General features: G+C 44.0%; 5 protein-coding genes and 1 pseudogene across 6 annotated transcripts; 2 read left to right on the plus strand and 4 right to left on the minus strand.

The window, feature by feature from the left end:
- Positions 1-433: 433 nt before the first annotated feature.
- Positions 434-1265, plus strand: LOC119549463 (succinate dehydrogenase assembly factor 2-B, mitochondrial). Its single transcript, XM_037857565.1, has 3 exons — positions 434-519; positions 575-756; positions 817-1265. The coding sequence occupies exons 1-3, from the start codon at positions 502-504 to the stop codon at positions 1085-1087; spliced, it is 471 nt and encodes a 156-aa protein (XP_037713493.1). The 5' UTR covers positions 434-501; the 3' UTR covers positions 1088-1265.
- A 260-nt stretch (positions 1266-1525) lies between these two features.
- Positions 1526-2743, minus strand: LOC119549462. The gene has a single exon (XM_037857562.1). The coding sequence runs from the start codon at positions 2708-2710 to the stop codon at positions 2225-2227; it is 486 nt and encodes a 161-aa protein (XP_037713490.1). The 5' UTR covers positions 2711-2743; the 3' UTR covers positions 1526-2224.
- On the minus strand, positions 2696-8650 carry LOC119549461 (ran-binding proteins 9/10 homolog). 2 transcript variants are annotated; one of them, XM_037857561.1, is made up of 12 exons: positions 8575-8650; positions 6320-7772; positions 4727-4891; positions 4464-4654; positions 4212-4393; positions 4035-4147; positions 3820-3971; positions 3557-3762; positions 3318-3487; positions 3123-3256; positions 2935-3046; positions 2696-2871 (listed from the first exon to the last, which is right to left on the minus strand). In XM_037857561.1, exons 2-12 carry the CDS (start codon positions 7731-7733, stop codon positions 2735-2737), a joined length of 2976 nt encoding a protein of 991 aa, XP_037713489.1. In that variant the 5' UTR covers positions 7734-7772; positions 8575-8650; the 3' UTR covers positions 2696-2734. The 2 variants fall into 2 exon arrangements, with proteins under 2 accessions (XP_037713489.1, XP_037713488.1); XM_037857560.1 differs by having other exon boundaries at positions 3123-3262.
- Positions 8651-10517: 1867 nt separating this feature from the next.
- LOC119550136 lies at positions 10518-11479 on the plus strand (annotated as a pseudogene).
- A 1442-nt stretch (positions 11480-12921) lies between these two features.
- On the minus strand, positions 12922-13919 carry LOC119549661 (peroxiredoxin-6). The gene is made up of 4 exons (XM_037857865.1): positions 13753-13919; positions 13317-13691; positions 13177-13252; positions 12922-13117 (listed from the first exon to the last, which is right to left on the minus strand). Exons 1-4 carry the CDS (start codon positions 13833-13835, stop codon positions 12989-12991), a joined length of 663 nt encoding a protein of 220 aa, XP_037713793.1. The 5' UTR covers positions 13836-13919; the 3' UTR covers positions 12922-12988.
- Positions 13920-15601: 1682 nt separating this feature from the next.
- Positions 15602-17012, minus strand: LOC119549663 (peroxisomal membrane protein 11C). The gene has a single exon (XM_037857867.1). The coding sequence runs from the start codon at positions 16422-16424 to the stop codon at positions 15783-15785; it is 642 nt and encodes a 213-aa protein (XP_037713795.1). The 5' UTR covers positions 16425-17012; the 3' UTR covers positions 15602-15782.
- Positions 17013-17434: the final 422 nt, after the last annotated feature.

Below are 17434 nucleotides of genomic sequence, written 5' to 3' on the forward strand. Positions count from 1 at the left end.
TACCATAAAATCCAGTAAATATAATAAACATTTGTCTATACTTATTCCTTTAAAAATCGAGTGGTGTTTTATATATAAGAACAAACAAGAACCTATCCAAAAAGGCGTAAAAAAAATATTTTGAAAATCTACAATTTTATACTTAAATATTTGAAAACAATGATATATGTAAACTAAAAGTTGTTAAATTAAATATTTGTAAAAAATTTGAATTTAGTATATCTTAAATGTACTTATAATCAAACAATTTGTTGTAAGTAATCATATAATCAAAAATCACTTCTATACTCTTCAGGTTTTTTGTCGTTTTTTTATTTTAACGGTTTACTAAATAAGCGAATAATATTTATAGCATTTTGAAAATCAGATCATACTTTCCAGCACTTGTTATGGTAATTGCTATCGATTTTTATAGCAAGTTTCTATCGTTACTAGACAATTACAGAACTTTATTTACCAACACTGTCGTTATATCATTGTTTTGTTTATTAGATTCCTAAAATGTTGCGGCAAATTCTGGTGAGTTTACAGACCCAATAGAATAAGAAATAGTTAATCAAAGATCTGTATATAGTTTACCAAAGTGGGCCGTCGTCTGGCGCTACCTATGGTCGCCCAAAATCGCTCTGCCAGCAATTTGGACAAAACTGAGTATACAACACCCGGGGAAATTGTGGATTACGATGATCCGCCCCATTTGCCAGTTCCAGAATATCCCATCCGTCCTGATGAGCCCCTGGAAACACGCAAGCAGCGGTACTATCCTACTAAATATATTATAAAATCTTACTTATAAACATATATTTATATTTCTAGCCTTTTGTATCAGAGTCGAAAACGTGGAATGCTCGAAAACGATCTTTTGCTGAGCACTTTTGTGGCCAAACATCTGAGGGATTTCAATGCCGAACAGACCGCCGAATATGATCAATTGATCAATGGGGTCAGCAACGATTGGGACATATTCTATTGGGCCACCGAAACAAAGCCTACACCCCCGCAATTCGATACTGAGATAATGCGACTTCTAAAGGAGCACGTCAAGAACCATGAGAAGGTACAAAGGATTAGACAACCTGATCTATAGACCACTTAACCCTATTAACTACCCACACTATAAGAATGTGTATTAGCTGATGCATTACTGAACTATTGTATTTTTGAAGGGTTTTATTATTTAAACATTAAGATATTAACTTATAAAAAAAGTTATTTGGTAATCTGACTATTTGGCACTTGAAATATACAATATTCTTCACTTGTTATTAAAATGTATTTCACTTTTTAAATTGTCTCAGATGGATTTTCGATATACTTCTTAAACATGACATATACACCTTTTTGATAAAATGTTTTTTTTGGATAAAATTACAGTATTTCTACCAAAACCTTTTCTGTAACTAAGAAAATATAAAATTAAAATATATTTCACCACTTCCTTTAAATTCAAAAATTCCTTAGCTAGTTTATTAACATCCCCCATTCAAAACACATTTCCGCTTTCCTGAAATACACATCCATACAGTATATTTAAACGATTATCCAGTTAAATTGTATTCATGCTTTGCCGTATGTGTGTATGACCAATCTTGTATATATAGATTAAATTGTAATTTGCTTAATCACTATAGCGAAATATTACACTTAAAATGTTCATTAGCTTTTGCTTAGTCTTGCCACAATACACAGGATGGCGCGGAATCCATCGAAAATCGCAGAAAACACGGAGAATTTGAACGCGGAAAATCTACGTGGGTGTACACCAATTAACTATGGGATTCGGTTCTCTATTAACTTGCTAATTAGATGATTGAACAGTTTTTGCACTAGGCTGGCTAGCTAGTCCATTTCAATATCGATTCTAGATTTATTTTGGTATGGTGTGTGTTTTTAGTGTTTCGGGCGGTGGAAGCGAAAAACAAAAAGTTAAATCCGTTTCAAGGGTCGTGTCGCAGCACAGTTCGCAAATTTAATTATACATCATAATATTACACACTTTAATGCTTACAGAGGCTATATAAAATATATGTTAAAAGTTATTAAAAATCACGCTAAACCGAAGGCCGCAAAACGCATCGAATTCTTAGCAAAATCGAAAAGTTAAAAGAACGGCAATTATTTTTGAAATGGGCGAAACAGAAGCCAGAGGCGCGGGTGAAAAAAAATGGTGAGAACGGAAGTAACAACAAAATTTAACCTATTACAAATTGTAAATAATCTAGATTTAGTCCAGGGTCTCGAAGAAGTCCTGCGGATCGACAAACATCGATGGGCTGCTGTTTCCGCTCAAAATTTCCGCCGCCTCCTCCTGGCGGACGGCCTCTGCTTCCGCTTCTTCCGCCTCCTCCTCCGCTGCCGCTGCGGCAGCCGCTGCCGCCGATGAAGATGAGCTGACCCCGCTCCTGCGACGACCCCTACGCACTGGTCCCGCCGTTCCAACGCTCCCGCCGCCCACCGATGCCACTGCCGCCGACCGAAGCTGACTGCCCGTCATCACGGGATCGTAGGTCCGCGACGAGGGGGCATCGGTGCTGCTGGACAGCGAGGATTTGCGACGACGTTTGTTCCGCCGCCGTCGGCGACGTTTGCTCGTCTGGACGGCAACGGCAGCCGTCGAGGTGGAGGGCCCAGATCCGGTTGCGGCGCCGGCGCTGCCCAACGGTTCCGTGAGCACACTGGTTCGCGGCAGGGTCAGCGTGGTCTCGAACATCTTCAGCAGCGTCGGCGAACTGGGTCAATTTTGCGGGAACACGTCGTCGATGGTAATGAAAGCGTCCTCGCCCAGCGAGTGCTGGCCAATCACCTTGATCAGCTCGGCGGCGTGGGCCACCAGATACTCCAGCGGCGGACGGCGCTCGCAGTTGAGTGACTCTGTAAAATGCATCATTAGAATCTTTACTTGAAGGAGAAAGAAAAGAATATTGAAGGACCTACCCAATATGGCTGAATTGAGCGTGGTGGAGACGTTCTCGCGCCGCGAGGGACACAACAGCCAGCCCAGCGGACTGGACCAGGGATTTGAGTAAGCAATCAAGCTAAATGCATCCTGCAAGTAATAATAAATTGAACATTTCTTCTTATAGTATCTAATTTTACCTGGGAATCTTTATCAAAAACTTTACCTCCAACATTTGACGCTCCTCTTCAGTCATGCGGTTCTCCTCCTCCAGCTGCTGGCCCATGCTGGACAGCTCCTTGCCGAACTCCAGGATCTTCTCGATCACACGGCCACAGCTGCGCGATGAGGGGGAAACGTCTACATCTGCAAGTGCTGGGGATTACGGATCTTCCCGGACAGGCCATCAATAGATACCTACCCATTTCCTCGTCGATGGCATCTAGAGAGTTGCGCACTGCGCTGGCATTGCCATTGGAGTTGGAGCAGGAGTCGCCGCCGTTCGAGTGGCTCTGGCAGGGCTCCATTTCCACGTCCATGCTGTTGCTGTCATGGTCCACGCACTTGTTGGAGTTGTCGTCAACCAACATGCTGGAAAAATAGGTTATTAAATGGTTTTCTCAGCTCTTAAGCTAAATAATTTTAGTATCCTTCGCATACTTCTTGATATCTGGCTTATCGCCGCCCTGTGGCTTTATCACAGCTGGAATCGCAGTGTTGTTCTGTTGTTGTTGAGTCTGATTAAGGTTCACGTTGCCGTTTCCATTGCCGCTCTTGCTGTGCTTGAACGCCTTGGTGGACTGGATCACGGACGTCTGGTTTGTGGGCATGGTCTGGGTGGTGGCGGTGACTTTGTTGTTGACATTCTATTAAGAAACTTTAGATTATATCTATTTATCTAAATATTCCCAGACTAAACCCACCTCAATGTCAGCTCCATTGATCATTTCTATGAACTGGCGGCACTTCAGGGCGAACCAGAGGTTTTTATTTTTCTCCAAAAGTCCGGGAAAAGAGCGTAGTGTGTGCTCGATGGCCTGACTCATCTTGCCGGTCAGTATGAGCTTGATGATTTCTGCAAGTATTTTGGATTGTTAGCTGATTGATTCATCCAGAGGATGCCAAGGGATATGCATACTTTGACGTATCTTGACGGATGACAAGTCCTCGTCGAAGGACTGATTTGTATAGCCATTGAAGGCCTCGGCGGTCTTGCTGAAGGCATTATGAACTAAATAGGTGGAAACCAGGCTGGAATGTTATAATTATAAATTAAAATTTGTTGTAGTTATGTTAGAGAACTCAATACACCCACCGATTCATCAGGTTCTCTGGGGTCTCCAGCAGATGTGGATATCTGTCGATCTTGCGCAGAACATTCGAGCGCATCTCCTTCATCATATCGACAATCTTGTCGAACTTGAATGGTTCCTGACCAAAGTTGGCATCCACTTCCTCGCCAGGAGTCTGTAGGCCCACAGTCGGGTATAACTTGGTCTGGGGAAATAAACAAACAAGAAGTTAAAGTTAAAGATATCGAAGGGTACCATATCTATTATAAACCCACTGGCAAATCCCTAAATGCGATCCCCAAATCCACTCCGTTCTTGGTGTAGAAGCACGTGTTGTTCACAAAGTTAACGCAGCATCCAATCACATCGCCGGTGGTGAAGGTGGGCCCGTAGGTCTGGCCATTCCCGGAGGAGCTGAACGAGTTGCCATCGTCGCCGTGGTAGCCGTACGACTGCTTGTCCCAACCTACTTGAAGGGGGTGTGCCGGTCATTAGGAATCATAGGGCATCTCGCCGAGCAGCACAACGCAACACAAACCTGGCAGGCGGTTCATCCGGAACTGCTGGGCGGTCAGGCCGATGCCCATGTATCCGTTGCGTCCCTTGGAGATTATCCGCACCTCGAAGTAGTAGAGTCCGCAGGAGGACGGGATCGGATAGGCAGTGCGCACGGAGGCGGCATCACTGTGCTGCTTGCCAACGCCTAGAAAATGTATGAGGTGTCAGTACTTTTAGGATATTCATTTTTCTTAGCACGCTAATATTATTATTTTCAGTACTTTTTAAGTAAGGTGGTGAATATTTTTCCACCATCAATAGTACAAATATATTTACTAACTCAAAAAATAATCATTTAATTTTGAAACTAAAAGATTAGAATTTGTATAAGCTCACTACTTTAAGTAAACATCTGTATACTTGACACAATCTTACAAGTTAATAAATATTGTTTTAGACACGGTTTTATATGTTTTGTAGAATACATTAAATAAAGATATTTCCATGTTCAGAGTATCTTTTTATATATCAAAATAATGTGTAATTATTAGATTTAACAATGAGACTGAAATATATAAATTTCATACCATATGGACTTGGTTACACTTAAAAATTTAAAATGTATTGTGTATATTATTTATAAAAACCCTCTATAGGTAAGTCTACACTGTTTACATACATTTTACATGGTATTCTACACTGTTAGGATACAGCTGTTGCTGTTAACTGTTTAACAGCCACGCGAATAAGCGTGGGAGAAGTGAGTAGTGAAAAACAAAAACCACCAGCACACAGCTGAGAGCACCTGTCTGTGCCTGTGTAAGTGAGAGAGAGCGGGAGAGCGTGAAAACTGCAGATGCACCTTTACTCCTCTTCTTCTTCCTAGTGATTTGTGTTACATCTCTGAAGATAAATAGATATGTGTGTATTATTTGACTGATATCCCATCAGTTGGTATATCCAAAGAACTCAATGATTTGGGTACAGAAAATTTGGTATACAGGCTTAACAACTTGTATCATATGCTAAGGTTAATAATATAAAAGGGTTTAATAAAATGATTTATGAACTTTGAAATAAATAATTTAATCATAGGCTGGTTTGTCGTGGAGATGTGTCTTAAGCTAGCGGTTCGAAAATAAGTAAAACTAACTTGAAGGTTCAAAAATTAGTTTTTCAACTTTAAATCAACCTATACCAAATTTAATAACATTTGGAAGAGTATGGGGGACTTCATTTGTGCTTTATAAGCCTTGAAATTTAGCACTTCTCTTAAACAACCTTATTTCAGATTATTTTAACATAACTATGGGCTTTGGATCCTTAAAAAATGTAAACGAAAGAACATATAATTTCTGTAGAGGCTAAAGTTGAACAGATAACGTATACCTTTCCGAAGGTGAAGACATTTGTTTTTCAAATTTCATAGCACATACCAAATTTCATAACTATTAGACAAATATGATAATAGATTTTTAGAGTATATACTTCTTCAGAAATCCTTAGAAGATATCTCATCTTAAGGACTTTGTATTCTTAATAAACATTTACGAATTCTTACTAAAAGTAGGCAACCTAAAGACAGAACTTCTCCAGATCTTATAGATTAGTTCAAACTTCGGATACGACTCACCCTTGTAGGTGACCCTTAGGTTGTTCTGGGACAGTCCGATGGACAAGCACTTGTCATGGGGACTCCAGCAGCGAGGCAGCGGAGTCTCGCTCTCGTTGACATTGGGATAGAGCAGCCGCAGAGGATCCACTCCCTGGTGCTGTGGCGAATTGGAGCTGGCTGCCGGGGTTGAGTGCTGGCGACGACCTCCGACCCTGGGCGACGAGGTCTGGGTGCTGCTGCGGGGGGCGTGACTGGGGAACATGTCGTTGCTGAAGTGACTGCCGTTGTTGCTGTAAAAATGGCGAGTGCGACGCGATGAACCGCTGCTATTGTTGTTATTATTATTATTATGGTTGCTATTGTTGTTATTATTATTATTGTTGCTTCGCGAAGCACGTGAAGCGGCGGAGTAGCGGGGCAAAACGGCCACCGAGTGCAGCCGCTGGGCACCGGAAACGGAAGCGACCTCCGCGGCTCTATCGACCCGGTCGTCTACCACCTCCTCCTCCTCATCCACCTCCTCGTCGTCGTCTTCGTAGTCGTCGATGCGCTCCACGGCGTTGGCGTCTATGGTTTCGGCTATGGCGTTGGCGTCTATAATCACTGCCGCCGGCTGATGATGCTCCTGCTCCTGCTGCTGCTGTTCGCTCAGATCTGGCTGGGACTCGGAGTCCTGGTCCTGCTCGTCCAAATCTTCGAGGAGCAGCGGTGGCGGTGGCTCGGCTTCTGGCTGGTTTTCCTCCTCTCTAACTTCAGCCTCATTCGGCTCTTGGTTGGGTTCCTGTCCTGGTATTTGCAAGGGTTGGTCTTCCAGTGGTGCTTGTGGGGGATTACCCTCAGGATTCGGCGAGTCTCGATGCCGGATTAAACCCTCTATGTGAAGCAACTCCTGGTTTGCTTCAGGCTGCGGATCCTGCACTGGTTGTGGCGGCTGCTGTTCCTGGAACTCCTGATCCTGATCTTGCTGCGGATGCTGCTCCGGATTCTCTCGCTGATCCTGGTCCTGCAAGGCCGGCTGTGGCTGCTGATCCTGCTCCTCCTGATCCCGCTCTTCCCGCTGCGGTGCCGTCGATGGAGTCGTGGGTGGCGGTGCAGTCTGGTGGAAAGTAGGAGTGGGTGAGTGATCATGCGGTGAATTCTCGCGAGCCTCCATTTCGGATGGATTCAATGGGGGATTCGGGTGATTTGGGTGATCATGGGAAATGGGGTTATGAGGTTCAGAGGGGGCGGCGGCGGGTGTAGGCGTGGGCGAGTGAGAGTGCGAACGAGAGAGAGACTGAGACGAAGTAGAGGAGGGGGCGGCCTCGGCCTCTGCCTCAGCACCCATGGCTCCCGATTGAGAGAGCTGGTGAGAGCTGCTGCTGGCGCTGCTGTTGTTGCTATTGCTGTTGCTCTCCGAGGAGAGTGGTGGGGCCTCTTCGACGTTCTCCATGTTATGGTTGTTGGTGTTGTTCTTGTTGCAAAAGGAGGGCTGAGAGGAGAGACATTCAGCTAGGGATTAGAGAGAGTGAGCCAGTACCGAGTGTGAGGAAGAGAGAGAGAGAGCGAGCAGATGAAATGCAGATGCAGATGCTGTGTGTTGTGTGTATACATGAGGTGGTGGCGAAGGGAGGGGGAGGATAACTAGCAAACACACAAACAACAACCTCCAAAATGCAATGTCCTTTGTCCGTTACACTGTCCACCTCCTCTCTCCCTCTCACTCTCTCTGTTTCTCGCTATTGCACTCTCGTTTTCGCTCACTGACCCAAAATACAAACAACAACAACAACAGCAACAGCAGTTTACAGTTGCGACGCGCAGCTGCAGCAGCAAAAAGAAAAACAACAACAACTACTACAGCTACAAAACTGCATGCACGAAAATGCAAAAAATCAATAACCAAACGAAATTAGCCAATGCTTTTTGCACTCTTAAACATTGCTAGCAAATTAGTTTTTATTATTCTGCATTGGTAAATGCCTTTTACGTCGTTCTTTTCTGAAGTTTTCTTTGTTTTCCCTCTAACCAACGAGTCACTGTCCGCACACAAGCACTCGACACACACACAGGCACACACTGAGCAGCACTCTCTCTCTCGCACTCACGCATATATGCATGCAGCACGCACACACACACTGGCAGCCCCCACACGCACAGAGAAGAAAATTATCTTTTTTTTATTAGCTGGGCCAAATGATCTTTGTTGGGGTTTTATTTCAGCTGATGAATTCGATTTGGCTGGCATTCAATGTTGTTAAACGGATCTACGGTTGCTTTTTCCTTATATTTACCTTCGAGCAGTTGCAATGCGCTGTTAAATCTACGTTTCTTTTTACTTTATGTATAGAGCTGGAACACAAAACGATGTTTATTCGAAACTATCGATGCCTTAAAAGTCTTAATCGATGCTTTTCTCTGCAGTCATCGACTGTGTTAATCGATTTTTCTAGCTGGGCGCCAAGTTTAAGATTTGATAAGCGATAATACTTTATATTTATATTAAAAAACGTAACAATTAGAAATTGTTCGTTTACATTGCATTACATCAAAATAAATCATATAAATCTAAATAAAATATCTTTCAGAAGGGCTGCCAACTGGGTTTTGGAGGGATGTCCATGCCTTTCGGGTCCGACAAGTGTACTAATGCGCTTGCAAGTTTTTTTTTAATATATAGCACTTTTGACGGATATTTTAAAATTCTTTCCATTCCTTTTTATGAAACATTAATGTCCAAATCAAAGGGTTCAAATATTAAAATTATGGTAAGAAGCATGTTTAAAATGGGCGGCAAATTTTAAATGTTCGATAACATTTTTTCATCGCAAAAATAAAAAACCCGGTTCGCTCTTTCACTTTAGCTGGCTCTTCTCCTCTCTCACGCGCTCTCTCTCTCTCTAGGCGTGTTTGTCTCCTTCTCTTTCTATTGATCGTGCTAGTGACCTTTCTCATTCCCCACCGCAACAATATAATCTGACGTTCCTCTTGACCATAAAATCCATTTTGTAAACAACAAACAACCTCGGATGCGATAGCCAACGACGAATGGAAAATTTCCACATAATGTGTATAATACAACCAAATATATTTGCGCCTTGGGTTTCACTTTGTAACCAACCAAGATCTTTCCACCGAAAGCAAAGACTATGCTTGTAACCCACAAAAACCTGTAGAGAAAATGGCATTGTATCCAACAATACTGAATGGAATTCTCCTTCAAACGACCTTTGAACAAGTTGCACATTGAGTATTAACATGCACTATCATAATATTATTTTTCTGATGATCTTATATTCCTTATGATACTGTACTCCTTTATGATCCGATATCCCATTATGATATTCCAAGTTGGGTTCCTTTGCTGTGAACAGACTTTTGTCTTCTGAATTAGCGATTTGCCTATGCGACTTCCCAAGCTCACTGAATCCATCTGTGTGACCCATTGAGAGGAAATCTGCATTGGTGTGCGAATTTCCGATAGACCCACCCACACAGTCTCACGAATTCACCCGCTCTTCTCTCCCAATTGGAGGCTCGTTTTGTGTACGTGAACGAGAGAGCGTTGCGATCTATAGTAGTGTGCGTTTTTTACAGGCACTCACAAATACTAATTCACTCTGCTTCGCTCTCTTGATCGCTCTTTCCCACTATCGGTGTGCTCGTAACTTCGATTGTGTTGGTGTTTCGCCACTGAACACCAACACCATTAAACATTTGAATGCTCTCTCGTTCTCTGTTTATGTTTGGAGCCGGTGAAGCCATCAGCTGGAGCAGATCAGCTGTTTGGGGTCAGGTCCTAATAGGACTCGCATTCTTTGGACAGTTTAAACAGAATTAAAGGGGAATCAAATAAGCAAAACTGTACTTTTTTGTGAGGCACTTCTAAAAGCATTTCGTCACAAAGTCCATAGTTGGGTGAGGCCTCAATCCGGTTTCTAGAGGCCCCAGTCCAGTCCAAACAAATATGGAGACCTTGCACGAGGTCTCTTATTTCCCCTTCCCATCCCCGCTCCCACCATCTACTAAGAATTGTTTAGTAATCTGTCCACCACACAACGTACTATATATGAACATGCGCGATAAGGCAGCTCGTTCTCCGTCTCTATCGCTCCCCAGATCGAACCGATCCAGCTGGGTATAAAAGACGGCGAGCTCTCGCAGTCAGTATTCAGTGAGCAACAAGTGGGCGAGCCATCCACAGCTACCAGATATACCATATCCAAGTGACAATCTATCCAAGTACTTCAAGATGCGTTTGGGACAGACCGTACCTAACTTCCAGGCCGACACCACCAAGGGGCCCATCAGCTTCCACGAGTGGTAGGCCACTCGTAAGTGCTATCGTACCACTTTCCCTTGTTGATACTCATCTAAATCTTCCTCCCTTCCCAGGTGGGTGGTGCTCTTCTCCCATCCCGCCGACTTCACCCCCGTCTGCACCACCGAGCTGGGCAGGATCGCGGTGCACCAGCCCGAGTTCGCCAAGCGGAACACCAAGTGCCTGGCGCACTCCGTGGACGCACTCAACTCGCACGTGGACTGGGTGAACGACATCAAGAGCTACTGCCTGGACATTCCCGGGGACTTCCCCTACCCGATCATCGCCGACCCCACCCGGGACCTGGCCGTCAGCCTGGGCATGCTCGACGAGGAGCAAAAGAAGGACCCCGAGGTGGGCAAGACCATCCGCGCCCTGTTCATCATCAGCCCGGACCACAAGGTGCGCCTCTCCATGTTCTACCCCATGTCCACGGGCCGCAACGTCGAGTGAGTGCCTCTTCGAGGGTGTTCCTTAATACGTATCCTAACTAACCATTCTCCATTCCTTCAGTGAGATCCTGAGGACCATCGACTCGCTGCAGCTGACTGATCGTCTCAAGGTGGTGGCCACTCCCGCCAACTGGACTGTGAGTAATTCTGTCTAGTAAAGCCAAGTGAATCCTTATTAATTGTGATCCTCCAATAGCCCGGCACCAAGGTCATGATCCTGCCCACTGTCACCGACGAGGAGGCCCACAAACTCTTCCCCAAGGGATTCGACAAGGTCTCCATGCCCTCTGGAGTGAACTACGTCCGCACCACCGAGAACTATTAAGCCCCTTAAGCTATTTACATTCGTCAGCTCGTATTACTCCACATTGTGCCATAAAATAGTAATCTACATATAATAAAGATTTTTGTTAACAAAACAACTACCTCAACTGATTTTTAATTTAGCTCACACTTATCTGTTAGGCTAATCAAATTCAGAGCAGTTTGACTGACATACGTACGAATACGAACAGAGGATTTCCTTTTATAGTGACTTGATTTCGTAATATGTTTACGCTCTTCATTCCTTTTGAGAATTTTAATGACAATGATAAGTAAGCGCACAAATAAAGAAAACCCGTTTGTAAAATAGTTTCATATGCATTTTAATTACCCATCATCAACATTTACAGTCAACCTTGCACTTACTACTGCATAACAACATAATAAACAAGGAAGAACGCTATAGTCGAGTACCTCGACTATCAGATACCCGTTACTCAGCTAAAGGGACAAAAGGGAAATGGAGATATGCAAGCAGCAAAGCGAGATTGAAATGCGCAACCTACCCCTGATCACAATATATGGTTATGTGGGCGGTAGACAGATTTAAGCGTTATGCGCGTTAGAGTGGGCGTGGCAAACTTTTTTTTGGATCAATCGATAGGTATTGACAGGACCAATACATTTCAGTTACAATTTTGTATCTAGCATGAAAATTGTGGGCGCCACAGGTTTGGTCGGCTTGTGGGTGTTAGAGTGGGCGTGGCAATCTTTTTTTTGGATCAATCGATAGGTATTGACGAGACTAATACATTTCAGTTAAAATTTCTTATCTAGCATGAAAGTTATGGGCGCCACAGGCTTGGGCGGTTTGTGGGCATTAGAGTGGGCGTGGCATATTCGCGTAACAAACTTGCGCTGCGTACAAGCCTTCGGAATCTAAATATGAAATCCCATTTCTCTATCTTTGATAGTTTCCGATATATCCCTTTGGTCCCTTTAGCTGAGTAACGGGTATCTGATAGTCGAGGTACTCGACTATAAAGTTCTTCCTTGTTTTAATTAAAGCCTTTTCTATTATGAAATTCAGGAAACCGACAAACAATTAATAATCGTAACACTAACAACAGCTTTAATAAAAGTTGAATCATTGCATGCTATCAAAAAGGTAAGACTTTCTCATCTAGGTATTCAAGGTTCTTTCTGCTTCTTTAGAAGCATTTATTTATACTTGCTAAGAGTTTTTAATTTTAAAAATAACAAGAACCTCCTCTATCAGATACCAGTTCCTCAGTTTACCAATGCAAAAGTAAACATGCCTTCAGATGGCGCCAGGTGCATGAATCACCTACATTTACAGTTGGCGACAGCACTAACCTTATAACGCCCTCTAACTTTAACTTATGATATACCTACTCTTATTAATTAATTTTTAATCAAATTAGTAGACCTTGTGTTCCTCATCCTAACTTTCCAAAAATACAGACAGATAAACTGAAAGACAAACGCGCATGGGCATCTATAATCTTTATAAGACGGTAGGCCTCAGCCTATGAAACTGCGTGTAAAAATTGATTTTGGTTAAATACGAAATGCATAATGGCTTTGGTAAAACTAATCTTTATTTTAAAATGTTGTACTTTATGATGATAAAAAAGAATAGTAGGCGTTCTAGTAGTTCTCGGTGGTGCGAACGTAGTTTACACCGGAGGGCATGGAGACCTTGTCGAATCCCTTGGGGAAGAGTTTGTGGGCCTCCTCGTCGGTGACAGTGGGCAGGATCATGACCTTGGTGCCAGGCTGTTGGGGAAACACAATTATTAAGGTTTGACTTAGGCTTAACAAAAAGAATTACTCACAGTCCAGTTGGCTGGAGTGGCCACCACCTTGAGGCGATCAGTCAGCTGCAGTGAGTCGATGGTCCTCAGGATCTCACTGGAAGATTGCAACATCGTTAGTTAGGATACAAATTAAGAAGCATCCTCGATGAGACACTCACTCGACGTTGCGGCCCGTGGACATGGGGTAGAACATGGAGAGGCGCACCTTGTGGTCCGGGCTGATGATGAACAGGGCGCGGATGGTCTTGCCCACCTCGGGGTCCTTCTTCTGCTCCTCGTCGAGCATGCCCAGGCTGACGGCCAGGTCCCGGGTGGGGTCGGCGATGATCGGGTAGGGGAAGTCCCCGGGAATGTCCAGGCAGTAGCTCTTGATGTCGTTCACCCAGTCCACGTGCGAGTTGAGTGCGTCCACGGAGTGCGCCAGGCACTTGGTGTTCCGCTTGGCGAACTCGGGCTGGTGCACCGCGATCCTGCCCAGCTCGGTGGTGCAGACGGGGGTGAAGTCGGCGGGGTGGGAGAAGAGCACCACCCACCTGGGAAGGGAGGAAGATCTGGATGAGTATCATATGGGGAAAGGGGTACGATGGCACTTACGAGTTGCCCTGCCACTCGTGGAAGCTGATGGGCCCCTTGGTGGTGTCGGCCTGGAAGTTAGGTACGGTCTGTCCCAAACGCATCTTGAAGTAATTGGGTAGTTTGTCACTTGGATATAGTATATCTGGTAGCTGTGGATGGCTCGCCCACTTGTTGCTCACTGAATACTGACTGGGAGAGCTCGCCGTCTTTTATACCCAGCTGGATCGGTTCGATCTGGGGAGCGATAGAGACGGAGAACGGGCTGCCTTATCGCGTATGCTTATACATATATAGTACGTTGTGTGGTGTACAGATTACTAAACAATTCTTAGTAGATGGTGGGAGCGGGGATGGGAAGGGGAAATAAGAGACCTCGTGCAAGGTCTCCATATTTGTTTGGACTGGACTGGGGCCTCTAGAAACCGGATTGAGGCCTCACCCAAGTGTGGACTTTGTGACGAAATGCTTCTAGAAGTGCCTCATACAAAAGTACAGTTTTGCTTATTTGATTCCCTTTGAAAACATCCCAAACAACGCGAATCCTATTAGGACCTGACCCCAAACAGCTGATCTGCACCAGCTGATGGCTTCGCCGGCTCCAAACATAAACAGAGAACGAGAGAACATTATAATGTTTAATGGTGTTGGTGTTCAGTGGCAAAGCACCAACACAATCGAAGTTACGAGCACACCGATAGTGGGAAAGAGAGATCAAGAGAGCGAAGCAGAGTGAACTAGTATTCGTGAGTGCCTGTAAAAATCGCACACTACTATAAATCGCAACGCTCTCTCGTTCACGTACACAAAACGAGCCTCCAATTGGGAGAGAAGAGCGGGCGAATTCGTGAGACTGTGTGGGTGGGTCTATGGGAAATTCGCACACCAATGCAGATTTCCTCTCAATGGGTCACACAGATGGATTCAGTGGGTTTGGAAAGTCGCATAGGCAAATCGCTAATTTAGAATGCAAAAAACCGTTCACAGCAAAGGAAGCAAACTTCGAAAAAGATCATAATGGAACATAGGGTCATAGGAATGGATTTAAATATGCAACGTGCAACGTATGAGAATTCCAGATACAGTGCGAGTTTCTCTATAGTTCTTCCTGTGTTACAAGTACAATCATTGCATTCGGTGGAAAAATCTTTGTTAGTTATAAAGTGAAACCCAAAACGTGAGACCATTTTGTAATACTATACAAATTTTGTGGTAATTTTCCATTTCTCGTCGCTTATCGTTTTCTCGGTTGTTTTTGAACAACAAATTTAGATTTGTAGTCAAGCGGGATGGAAGGTTGTTTTGGTGCGGGGAAGAGTGACAGAGAGAGAAGCCTTACGCAAATGACCTGAATTCTTAATAGAGTGTGATGGGCAGAATGTGGATGAAGAGAGAGAGAGAGAGAGAGGGAGTCAGAGAGTAGAAAACAAAGAGCGAACCGGGTCTGATCGACGGGCATGTTATCGATAGACCGAACCCGATCGTACGTTCGAGCGCCATCTATCGAATGGGTGATTTGTTATTTCTTATAAAAAATGTTTTGGTAGTTTACTAATTTTAAGTAAATTTATAATTATTCACCACACTCGTAGGATAAGGGCTTATTGTATTTGTGGTCGACTTACTGTGTTCAAAAAACGATTTAGGTTAGCTGTTAATAATCTCCAAAATGTCGCTGTGAAGTATGCAACGATTTTTGCAATCTGATGGTTCAGGTTTTTATTTGTTAATCCTATGTTTTATAGATTAAAATACTTCGTTACGCCTATTAAAACGTTTCCAAATGTACCAAAATTGGTAAATAAAGTTTCACCCCTTAACCTTTATACATAAAGAATTTATTTAGGCATTTAATTTTGTAAATATTTAATATTTAATATTTAATATTTCCACAAAATACACATAAAATCATCTTATTAAATGGGATATTTACGATCTTATAAACTAATACTATCTAGGGCGGAATACAAATTATTCATCCATATCAGCGTACCAAAACGTACGATAATCTTCAAATTTCGTTCGACGAATTCGAGCTGTATATACTTTTACTAGGTCATTCTCTTCCTGGCCAAGATCTGGTAGATTCCAAGTGCCGCGGAGAGGGTTCCAATGGCTCCGATTTGGAGGGTTGACATCTTCCCACCCCACAAGTAACCTCTGGGCAGAATGCTGACTGCGTGGACCAGATCTAGGGAGATGCGCGCGAAGGAAACCACATCCTGTCGGTTCAGCTGGTTCCGATTCAGCGAAAAAGTCCTTAATGTCCTTACGAGGTTCAGGTATATGGAGAGCACGCAGAATATGGAGTTGGCATAGCTCCATGTGTCCCTGTTTCTCACATTCAAAACTCTGTGCTCGGCCAGCCAGCAGATGGTCTCGATGGGGTAGAAGAGTAGGTCCACCGCGTTGGACATCACGCCCAGTACGGCCATGATGCGATCCGGTTCACAGTCGCCCAATCCGTACTCCAGGGTGTAGCGGATCACGGGAAGATCGCCGATCAGACGCAGGGTGGCCTGGGCTCCCGAGATCTTCGAGCTGACGGTGGCACATCGTTGGGACAGGTCTGGGTTCCGCTTGGCCTGGTATCCCGCCACCAACTTCGCTCCCTGGCACAACGCCTCCATCAGGATATCCCGACCGCCGTAGGAATCGATGAGCCCACAGACTTCGTTTATGAACTTGGGCATTATTTCTAGAATCTATTAAAGTTTCGTAATGCTTTATGGGAGGTGGTAACCTAAACTGAAGTGCAGTATTTGCAGCGGAATATATAGCCCAACTCTCGACCGATCTCGATAACAGGGTTTTTAAATTCGATTGCACTAAGTTCTGAGAGCGATATTGCCAATCTAACCCGGTTCGCTCTTGGCCTCCCAGTCTTTCTGCTGCCCCTCTCTGCCTCTCTTCCATCTTTCTAGCGCGTGCCCTCTCCATCTCGCTCTCGCCTACAACAACTCAATCTTGCTTCCCGCTCGCATGCAAAATCTACTTTGTTATTGACAAACAAATATAGAAAACCATGGAAAATTACCACAAAATGTATATAATAAACTGATGTTTTTCGTTGTGATAAACCCAAAAAATTTCCGACAAATACACAGACTGTACTTGTACCTTGTATAGAAATTACTGAGGAAAAGCAATGAAGACGTTTCTCCTTTAAATGATCTCAATCTTGGAATACTTTGCACATCACCGCTTGATATCCAATATTTTCAACTGATAATCCATAATTGTGATCTTATTCCAAGTTTTGTTCCTTCCCTGTACACTGTGTTTTGGCTTCTGATTCAGCGATTTGCCCATGCGACTTCCCAAACCCACTAGATCCATCCATGTGACCCACTGAGAGGAAATCTTCATTGGTGTGCGAATTTCCGATAGACCCACCCACACAGTCCCACGAATTCACTCGCTCTTCTCTCCCAATTGGAGGCTCGTTTTGTGTACGTGAACGGGAGAGCACTGCGATCTATTGTAGTGTGCGTTTTTTACGGGCACTTACAAATACCACCACAGTGTTCAGGGCTCTCTCGCTCTCATTATTTTAGTGCTCTTTGGAAAGTGATCAGCTGTTGGATCAGCTGTTAAATCAGCTGTTGGGGGACACCTTCTAAAAGAGCAGCAATCCTGTCTTATTTAAAACTAGGGAGCTATTCAAATGAAGAAAAACAAAAAAATAGAACTGTACTTTTCT

This window comes from Drosophila subpulchrella, chromosome 2R (genome assembly GCF_014743375.2).
Source record: "Drosophila subpulchrella strain 33 F10 #4 breed RU33 chromosome 2R, RU_Dsub_v1.1 Primary Assembly, whole genome shotgun sequence".
Taxonomy (NCBI): Eukaryota; Metazoa; Arthropoda; class Insecta; order Diptera; family Drosophilidae; genus Drosophila; species Drosophila subpulchrella.

Coding starts and splice junctions, on each gene's coding strand:
- LOC119549661 (XM_037857865.1), bottom strand. CDS start 13,835: ATGCGTTTGGGACAGACCGTACCTAACTTCCAGGCCGACACCACCAAG. Junction 13,692..13,752: donor CACGAGTGGCAGGGCAACTC/GTAAGTGCCATC, acceptor CTCCCTTCCCAG/GTGGGTGGTGCTCTTCTCCC. Junction 13,253..13,316: donor TCCACGGGCCGCAACGTCGA/GTGAGTGTCTCA, acceptor GCAATCTTCCAG/TGAGATCCTGAGGACCATCG.
- LOC119549663 (XM_037857867.1), bottom strand. CDS start 16,424: ATGCCCAAGTTCATAAACGAAGTCTGTGGGCTCATCGATTCCTACGGC.
- LOC119549462 (XM_037857562.1), bottom strand. CDS start 2,710: ATGTTCGAGACCACGCTGACCCTGCCGCGAACCAGTGTGCTCACGGAA.
- LOC119549461 (XM_037857560.1), bottom strand. CDS start 7,733: ATGGAGAACGTCGAAGAGGCCCCACCACTCTCCTCGGAGAGCAACAGC. Junction 3,763..3,819: donor TCAATGGAGCTGACATTGAG/GTGGGTTTAGTC, acceptor GTTTCTTAATAG/AATGTCAACAACAAAGTCAC. Junction 3,047..3,122: donor AGGAGCGTCAAATGTTGGAG/GTAAAGTTTTTG, acceptor TATTACTTGCAG/GATGCATTTAGCTTGATTGC.
- LOC119549463 (XM_037857565.1), top strand. Junction 757..816: donor CTGGAAACACGCAAGCAGCG/GTACTATCCTAC, acceptor TTATATTTCTAG/CCTTTTGTATCAGAGTCGAA.